This window comes from Aulonocara sp. 'chitande type north' Nkhata Bay, linkage group LG7, assembly GCF_057382095.1.
Source record: "Aulonocara sp. 'chitande type north' Nkhata Bay isolate Kocher_YH1m ecotype deep benthic linkage group LG7, A_spYH_male_GT1.1, whole genome shotgun sequence".
NCBI lineage: Eukaryota > Metazoa > Chordata > Actinopteri > Cichliformes > Cichlidae > Aulonocara > Aulonocara sp. 'chitande type north' Nkhata Bay.
Window position 1 is genome coordinate 24170770 of NC_141350.1, and position 10026 is coordinate 24180795.

The 10026-nt window shown below is 38.9% G+C and overlaps 1 protein-coding gene across 3 annotated transcripts in view; it reads left to right on the top strand.

Moving 5' to 3' along the window:
* The window catches only part of tmtc3 (transmembrane O-mannosyltransferase targeting cadherins 3), a 35244-nt gene that overhangs the window by 869 nt on the left and 24349 nt on the right, over window positions 1-10026 (top strand). For all 3 annotated transcript variants that reach the window (XM_086299555.1, XM_086299556.1, XM_086299554.1), the window contains exons 2-4: window positions 375-588; window positions 738-956; window positions 4119-4218. In XM_086299555.1, coding sequence (XP_086155681.1) covers window positions 400-588; window positions 738-956; window positions 4119-4218 — 508 coding nt within the window. In that variant the 5' untranslated portion in view covers window positions 375-399. The remainder of the gene's footprint in view (window positions 1-374; window positions 589-737; window positions 957-4118; window positions 4219-10026) is intronic.

Sequence of the window (10026 nt, forward strand, 5' to 3'; positions counted from 1 at the left end):
CTCCTTTGCTTTTGCTGCCAGCTGTAACTATTCGTTTTTTCAACAAATAAGCACAAATTTACTCACTTGTACTTTTATTCGTTCTATAATTTAGCTGTTATATTTCCAGTTACATCTGACTCTGTAGCTTTATCTACAAACCAGGGAGGCACACTCTAAGAAGTAATGCTTGCATGCTATTTAATTTACTGGGTGCTGTGATAAGGAATCGGGCTAAGAAGACTTGTTTACATACACCGTACATCACAAAGTTGCACTATAAGTGAAAATATGTGTCCAATGATGAAATAAGTTTGAACTCATACGTGTCTATTTCACAAATCGTCATGCCATCAAAATTGTAATAATACTAAATTTTTTGTTGTCCTGCACAGTGATCAATGAAGGCTTTGGTCAGCAATGGCTGTTGTGTCATGGAAGGAGATTTTACTTTTGAGTGGACTGGTGGTGGGGTGTTACTGGAACAGCTTGTCATGCGGGTTTGTGTTTGATGATGTCTCAGCAATCCTTGACAACAAGGATCTGCGCCCATCAACCCCAATCCACAACCTTTTTCTCAATGATTTCTGGGGAACACCCATGGCTGAGGTAAGCTTTAAGAAGACTCAAACTCAATACGGGATTATGTAATTTCTCTTTAGAATTTTATATTATGGATCAAATTTGTCTCATTGTCATTTGTCGTTACTCAAAGTAATTTAGAAAGAAATAAACCTTCAACATGTGTCCCACTACAGGAACGGAGTCATAAATCTTACAGACCCCTGACAGTACTCACCTTTCGACTGAACTACCTCTTCAGTGAACTCAGCGCAGCTTCCTACCACCTGCTCAATGTCATTTTACATGCTGTTGTATGTGTGCTTTTCCTGCGAGTGTGCCGATTGTTCCTGGACAAGACTTCCAGCTTAGTGGCAGCATTACTGTTTGCTGTGCATCCCATTCACACTGAAGCTGTAAGTGTACAATTGCTTTGTGAGCAAATGTTAAAAAATGTGTTTTATTAAATTTAATTTGGCCTAATTGAGAATTATGTTCACGTACAAGTCCATGGAAAAAGTGTAAATTAGTGAGAGAAGTAACTGGAAATACTCCTAATTTATCTTTCACTTTCTAAATTAAAGTAATCTCATCAAGTTATGCTCCACCGGATGGGACAGACCCACTGGGAATTATAGGCAAATGATTGGCATTGGTTAGGTGGTCCTTGAGTCCCATCTGCAATCCAACTCTTGACTTCCTCAACATTCTCATGTGCTATTTTAACCATTTTCATGAGCATTTGTTAGGCAAAGTTTTAGGAAAAATGAGATAGAATACAAGGTCACTTTTTAACTTTTTTTTAAACTTTAGGAACATCTGTCTGGGTTTGTATAACTAAGCATTCCACTTGGCTATCATGGACGACCTGTCATGGATGGTTCACAAATCTGTTGCAGGGATAACACAGATACACAACCGTTCTAGTTTAAATAAACACTTCTGGCCAATTTAGAATTGCCAGTTAAACTTACATATGCTTGTCTTTGGTACAAAGTTTCAAAACTTTGGACAGTGGGATCCAGCCAGGGTCTCTGGAGAGAACTCATACAAGCATGCAATGTGCTAACACTGAACTGGAAGCTAGGTCCTTCTCGCTATGAGGTAACATAGCCAGCTAAGCTGCCCTAGCTAAGCACTGGGTTTTCCACAGAAATTATAACCACTGGATGTCTCACTTGATCTCTAGTACCGCAAACCAAATAAGCAGTAATGTTAGCCGCACCTTCACTCTTCCTTTAAAACAAGAAAGTTGGTTTTGTGAAATGCGTTGAGTAGCCCTGTAATATTCCAACTTAAGCTGAGCAATTCACTTGATAGTGCTGTAGAAGTATTTTCACTGCACTGTAAATGTGGCTGAATTAAAAGAATTCTGCATAGAAGAATGGGCCAAAATTCCTTTAGATGGAAAAAACCAGTTCTTGCAAACAGTTGCTACAATGGTGGTACAACAAATTATTCGGTTTTGGGGGGGAATTTTTTTTTTTCCACATAGAGACAGATAGGTTTAGATAAATTTTTCCCTTAATAAATGAGTTTGTAATTTAATAGTGGAATGTTTTATTTATTTAGGTCATCTAATACAAATATGAATTAAGTCAAAAGCATTAAAAGAAATTAGGAACGGGTCAGAGATCATTTGAAGTTTGAAAATCTACATGTGCAATAAGGTGTTAAAGAGACTTCAATATAGAAACAGTTTTTACATGTAAAGACTTTGTGTCTTTATGGAGCGTTGTAGGACATTAAGAGTAATCAGAAACTTAGCTTTGCACCAACATGTCCACTGTGGCATACAATCTGAATGCATTTCAGTGATTGTTAAAATTGCGTCAGAGTGAACCAGACAATAAACAGCAATTGAATTGTCACATCTTGCCTGTTATGGCTTGCTCAAAAAGGAACTCCACCTTATTCAAGTAAACCCTTTTGTTCATGCTCATGACATTAACTTACTTGTGCTACACGTTACATTAAACCTCTGTTTTTACTGTTGTCATTTAAGGCTGCATTAACATTCTTTAAATGCTTTAAAATTTTTGCTTCCATTTTTTTTCCTTCTTGAAATATAAAGATAGTTATTATAGCTTATCATGGATGTTGTCTGTAACACAAAGCTTATTGAACTTAATAGGAAATCAAAACCCTTTAGCTTATTGTTTATTTGAACTTTATCTCATTCTACTGTCTGAAAAGCCTCTTCCCCAATTAGGACTTGTATTTCATCCTTTTGAACATAGCTGAACTGATGACCAGACAGGCCTTGACCAGAGTAAAAAAACAAAGGAAACATTCTGCTTCTTGGGTGTGGAGTGCTACTGTTACACAGCATGCATCACTGTTCCTATCTTCCTCATCATGTTCTCTAATCTATGCACAGTCTTTCAGACTTCTTGAATGGAAACAATTTGCCTCACAAATGAGCCTTTAGTGTTAGTCCAGCAAATGCCCTTCATGTTATCACCGTCTGGAATCTCTCACTGAACGGATCATTTGTTTTTTGAATTATGCTTCAAGCACTGAAGGTCCCTACATTATAAGCTTATACAAAGAGTGCCTGTGTGTCCCATGTCTTTTTCAGTAGGTTTTTTTTTTTTTTTTTTTTTTTTTTTGGGGGGGGGGGGTGATCTGTCTTTTTGAATGAAGACTTCAGTTTTTTTTATATATATATCTTCAAACATCTTTAGATACAAATGACACTAAATAATTTGTATCTAATTTGTAACTCCATCCATCTGGATGGATGGAGTTGCCAACTCTGTATAGATGGAAAGTTAAATTTGTAGTTTGAATATTTTCAAGAAATTGAGCCAACTGTAATCAGTCTTTCTAAGATTCTGTTGAAGTAACATTGCACTGATCAGACATTTTAGGGGGCTCTTGAATGCTGCCAACATTTTTTCCTTCTCCCACCAGTTGACAAATAGGTCAGTCAGAGCACAGTGCCTGTGCTTGTTTTGAATCTTCATGGCAAGCCCTATTTATTGGAAGCTGCAGCCCTCTCATGATGCCAGTTGAATTCTTAAAGTGTAAACAATCCCCTCTTCTTTTAGTGAGTGCTTTGTAGAACTATTTGTGGGACCTTTATGTTCTTAGAGTATGTCTCTTTCCAAGAACTTAATAATGATATTTCTTCCGCATGAGGGCAGTCATCATGTACTTAAATGACAGACGTTGCTGTCAGAGAGACTATGTTACATATAATTGCTTCCCCATCAGTTGATTTGGGTTGAACAGAACTTTTTATTTTTATTTTTAGAGCCTTAGACCATGAGCTCTGGTTCGTGCCAGTCGAAGACACATGTGTAATGTTCTCAGAGTTATTAGATATGTTGTCTGAGACATGGAGGTCATGTGGTGGTGGCTTCAGAGTCGAGGCAAAGTAGCATGGGTATAGAATAGCATCTCCTAATAGGAAAAGTAAACTTTTCTGTATTATTTTACAAACTTATTTCAGAAATTTTTATCTACATTTCAACTTGAATTACCAAACAATGAACATTTAAGTATATTTTAAGAAATCATCTTTCCAAATCTTTATGGTTGGGTCGCTTGTGTTGATCGACTGTTATCATCAGGTCACTGGTGTGGTTGGCAGAGCTGAACTTCTTTCATCAATCTTTCTTCTGGCTGCTTTCCTGGCGTATACAAAGTCAACTGGACCAGACCATTCCATTGGTAAGTATAATGTTCTTCCCTGGCCTTTATTTATTTCTGTCTCATGTGCAAAATCTACTGGGTCGTTAAGTATGAACTTATTTTCAACATGCTGTTGTCTGTTAACATTATTTCATTATTTTAATTGCCAAAATAAGCAAATACAAAAAAATCAAGATGGAGGCAGTGGAAGTGTTGTGGCAACAGATCGGATAAGATCAAACACCTGGCTATTCGGGTGTTAACTTCCAATTTTTTTCCACCAATGTTTTGATATAAATAAACACTTCCCTTTGAGGGTAATTAATATGGAATGTTCAGTGTTACTTATTACTTATAGTCATGGTAATAAATCTGTCAAGTATAAGGTTTTATGTATCCAGACCTGATTGTTAACAGGTCTTAAAATTAGGTAAATAAAACTTTAGCTATACTACAACTTGTGATATATTTCATTATTTATGTATCCAAAATTAAGCCAAAATATGGAAGTGGTGTGTGAAAGTGCACTCTCGCTGCTTATATTCGAACTAAGGGAGTAATAATTAAATGCAGTTGATTAAATGATCATCAGCAGGTTTTTACCACCTGTGTAAAAGCAGTACCTTTGGTAGTCTGCTGATCTTGAGCACTCGGGCATGTATTAGAGTAGAATACATGCCTGTCATTGCCAAGTAGAAAATGTATCTGCAATGATCTTTAAGCAAGCAATTGTTGTTGTAATCTATCTGGCAAAGATTTTTTTTATTCCCAAGCAATTTGAAGTCTACAGTTCTATAGTAAGAAAGATGATTCATGTACATGCAATCTTCCCAGGAGTCGATGTCTCAGGAAATTTACCCCAAGATCATCATCAAAAAACTGTAGCGCTCCAGCTCATGTCAGTTAGATGTTCAAATCCATGACAATACAATTAGAAAAAGATGAAGCAAGTGTGGCTTGTTTGGAATGGTTTCTAGAAGAAAGCCCAGGCAGCACAGCATAGGTTTGCAAAGTGGCATCAAACCGCAAGATTTCTGGAACAATGTCCTTTAGATGGAAAAATCCAAAGTGCAGATGTTTGGTTATGATGCATAGTGCTGTATATAGAAAACCACAGCAAATCAGCAAACATACCCCATACTGCCTGTCAAGCACAGCGATGGGTGTGTGACAATTTAAGATTGTTTTGCAGCCACAGACCTGGGTACTCTCCAGTCATTGAACTCCTCTATATGCCAAAGTATTCAAGAGTCAAAGGCCCTCTGTCTGACAGCTAAAGCTTAATCAAAATTGGGTCACACCGCAGGACATTGAGCTGAGGTACAGCAGCAAATTCACAACAGAATGGCTGAAAAAGAAATGAATCCAGCTTTTGCAATGCTCTAGTCAAAGTCCAGACCTCAATCTGATTGAAATGTTGTGGTAAGAGCTATGCATAAATGAGTGTTTGCAATCTTCAATTATCTTATGTAAAAGACTGATTAAGTAATTGCTTTCTGTATGACTTTAACTTGCTGCTGCTAAAGGTAGCTCTAAAGCTGCTGAATTATGGGATGCGTCTGGATTCTCACACACAGCTTCTGCATATGTTTTGGAAAGTTTTTGTTAAATAATAATGACGCTGTATAATATTCATCTCAGGTTGTATTTTTAAGACTAGGTCAGTTTTTATGATGTCCTGATATGTAAAACCTTGGAAATGACAGAGGGTAGAGCAGGGCGATATTACCAAAAATATTTATCACGATATACATTTGAGAATTTGCGATAATGATATAATTGACACTAGACAAAATACTTTACAACTCTACAACTTTATTATTAAGCAGTTGTTTTTTATGTGCATTAAAGTTATATAAAAATGTAACGATGCAAATGCAAATTCCTTGCTGACAGTTTAACCAAAAGGCATTTCCAGTGGAAATTGGCCGACATATCCTCAGCATAACCATGTATAATATCCACAAAACTTAAAAAGAGGTTATACACACACAATACGGTAATATTATGTTGAAGCACAGTACGTATCACTCCGCGAGGCTCCTGCCTATGATAGACGTAATGCTCCGACAATCCATCAAGCGGTGCGGCTTCGTAGCTTAGCAAAGTCCTACTAAAACATTTGACAGATTTTCGAGCGCCGTGTACCACATAAAATCGTTTTGAGGTCAGTAAACACAACCAGAATTCATACATAAGGCACACGGGATTATAAGGGGCACCGTCGATTTTCAGAAAAATCAAAGGATTGATTTTAAGTGTGCCATTGTTTTCCAAAAAACACGGTAATAACGACGGCCCGCTAGCATGCTCTACTAAAAATAGTGCTTTGTTGTGTGCCTGATGGACGAAAGCTAAACCAGTTCCACACCACTGAAGTTGAACCATTTTTACAAACCAGTTCTGGTTCATCTGTTTCATTCACCGATCTGCTTTCGCTCTTCTCATTCATGCTTTTTTTCACCATGTGCATATGAAAACAAAGGCACTGCGCATGCGCATTTTACCCATATTATATCGCGATATTTTATTTTCTTATCGTTGCCCAACATTATACCGCGAACGGCATGATATGGCCCAGCCCTAACAGAGGGTACTTTCTTTTTAGTATGGCTACACCTACCATGCTCATCTAGATGCCTCTAGATCAGTGCTTCCCAAACTTTTTCCAGCCACGTACCCCTTGAGACATGTCACCCTCAGCCGCATACCCCCTACTACGAACGACTCTTAATTAGTGTCTATAAATACATTGCAATATCGCATGCATAAAGATAAATACTGCACAGTCGATTATTTCTCACCACCAAATGAATTTATCAATATTTTTTAGTAATGACAGAGTTTTAATAACAAACTTTACTACTTAATACTAGCAGTGTATCAAAGGATTTATTAGAATTCACTTTTTTGTCGAGAGCATAAAGGCCATGAACTTTCATTAAACAGAACTTTATTTAATGTGATGGATGTGCTTGAGCAGAGGCACACAGCTCTTCAATGTTTGGCTCAATTTGGGAAAGGCTGAGTCTTAAATCGTTTTCCACACAAAGTCTTGCTCTGTATTTTGTTTTCATGTTTGTTAAAGCAGAAAATCCCTTTTCGCATAAGTATGTGGTGGCGAAAGGCATCAGAGTCTTGACAGCGCGCTTAGCCAGCGCGGGCTGTTCAGTGCGCAGCCCTATCCAGAAATCCGCCAGGTTCTTTTGAGCGTGTTCAACTTTTAGAGATCCATCTGTGGCGATTTCAATTAGGCTCTCCTGGTCAGACGGTGATAACGAAGTAGGCACGGCGGTGAACGGGTGACGTATCCAATCATTTGAGCCGTCCGTCTCTGGGAAGTATCGGCGTAACTGCACCGCCAGCTCCTCAAGGTGCACGTTACATTCGCGCTTTACACTTTTAGATAGTGTGAGATCATTAGAGCACAGAAAATCATGCAGCACAGGAAAGACTTCAGTGTTGTTTGTATCCAAGCAGTTCTTCCAAAGGTTTAACTTCTTTATCATGGCCTCAACTTTATCTTGAACATTGAATATAGTTGCAGAAACGCCTTGTAATCCGAGATTGAGCTCGTTCAGACGAGAAAATATATCACACAGATAAGCCAGGCAGGTAAGGTACTCTTCATCATGCAAATGTTCAGACAGCTCAAAGGGATGGTTACTGAAGAAAACTTTAAGTTCATCCCTCAACTCAAAGAAACGGGTCAGCACTTTCCCTCTAGATAGCCAGCGAACCTCTGTGTGGAGTAATAATGTCTCATGCTCGCTGCCCATCTCATTGCACAACGCAGCAAATAAGCGGGAGTTCAGCGGCCTGGCTTTCACAAAGTTAACCATTTTTACACTCGTGTCCAAAACATGTTTCAAACGGACAGGTATTCCCTTTGCAGCAAGAGCCTCTCGGTGGATGCTGCAGTGTACCCAGGAGGCATCTGGCGCGACTGCTTGCACACGCGAAACCACACCTCCGTGTCTCCCAGTCATGGCCCGTGCGCCATCAGTACAGATGCCAACACATCTGTCCCACACGAGTCCATGTGTGTTCATGAATGTGTCCAGCTTTTGAAAAATATCTGCGGCAGTTGTCCTTTGTTCCAGCGGTTTACAGAACAGCATGTCCTCCTTGATGGTTCCTTCATGAATGTAGCGCACATATACGAGAAGATGCGCCAGGCCAGCCACATCCGTGGACTCATCTAGCTGTATTGCATAACATTCACTGTGGCGTATGCGCAGAAGTAGCTGCTGTAAAACATTTTCTGACATTGCATTGATGCGCCGTAAGACAGTATTGTTTGATGATGGAATGGACTGTATCGTCTTTTTTGCCTTTTCCCCCAACATTGTCCCTACCATATCTAAAGCAGCAGGGAGAATGAGGTCCTCCACAATAGTGTGGGGTTTGTTGTTTTTAGCCACTCTGTAACTGACCATGTAAGATGCTTGTAGTCTGTTTTTATTCATAAGATCTGGCACCTGAATGCAGGTTTTACTTGTTGAAAGTGATTTTAGCTGTCGCTCAAAATATTCCCTTGGTTTATTTTTCAAATGGGGATGATTTGTCTCTAAATGTCTGCGCAAAAGTGAAGGTTTCATTGAGTTCTGAGACAATACTTTTGCACAAATAACACACTGTGGCCGGGGAAATCCACCAATATTTATACACGTAAACCCCAGCGAAATATAATTGTCATCATATTTGCGCTTCTTTGATGAGGTTGTGTTACAGTCCGTGCTGTCATGCTTTCTCCCACTTTGACGCTCCGCATCAGACACTTCATCACTTTCCACATGGCTGGCTCCAGCTATGCTAGCCACTTGGCTAGTAACCACAGATACATCCCTGCTAGCACTGCTAGCATCCAAATCTGACGAACACATTGTTGTTGAACAATCACCTGTGCGGTCACTGGAAAATGCATCTTTAGATATGAGCTTATTGGTTGTTGTGGCCGGTGTCTCTGTGGTAGGGCCTTTTTTTCTTGTTAACCACTTGTCCATTTTCGCGCTGCACTGAATGCTTGGAGGCAACTTCAACTGTTAGGTGTCAGTCATTTGGGCAAATCACGCCCATGTATTTTGTCAGAGCTATTTTTTTGCTGAACACCAGAGGGTGGTATATAGTCATGTATTTGACAGGCAAAAAAAACTGCATTAGCGCAAATTTCGGCTTTTAAAACTTTTGATCCCCACTCCAACCCCAACCCACGCGTACCCCCTACAGCCACTTGCGTACCCCCGAGGGTACGCGTACGGTAGTTTGGGAACTACTGCTCTAGATGATGCAGCTGTATGTATTCACCAGTCTCCCAAAACAAATTTCTCTAGACCACGTGGAAGAAATCTCTTAAAATTTGGAATTCAGTTGAATTTGGTAAACACGCACACAATTTCCGTCAAATGTTTTATTGGATAAAATTAGAAAGTGATAGCATTTTGTATCCAAGAGTTCAAATTTAAACTTTATTGTAACATCATAATGTTCTGGAAAAAAACAATTTCTGCAGTTATTCAACACTAAAGCTTAGGAGCAGAGGAGGAGATAAAATGTTTGTTTTGTTGAGATATTGAGTTTGTATCAGTTGTCCAGTTGTATTCATCTGTGGTACTTCCTTTTTTAAATTGCTCTAGTTTTCAAAGAAGATATCACTGTGTGCGAGTCTGGACCTGCATGTTTGCTGGTGAACACACATAACTGTGAGGCAGTAATATTTAGTTCTGAAGATGCAAGATCAAGTAATTGGTTATAACAGTAGCCTCAGGTTTTTAACTTGTATCCACAGTGAGCTGTTATGTTATTTTTTTTAATCATTCTTCTGTTTATATGTATCACAATAAATCA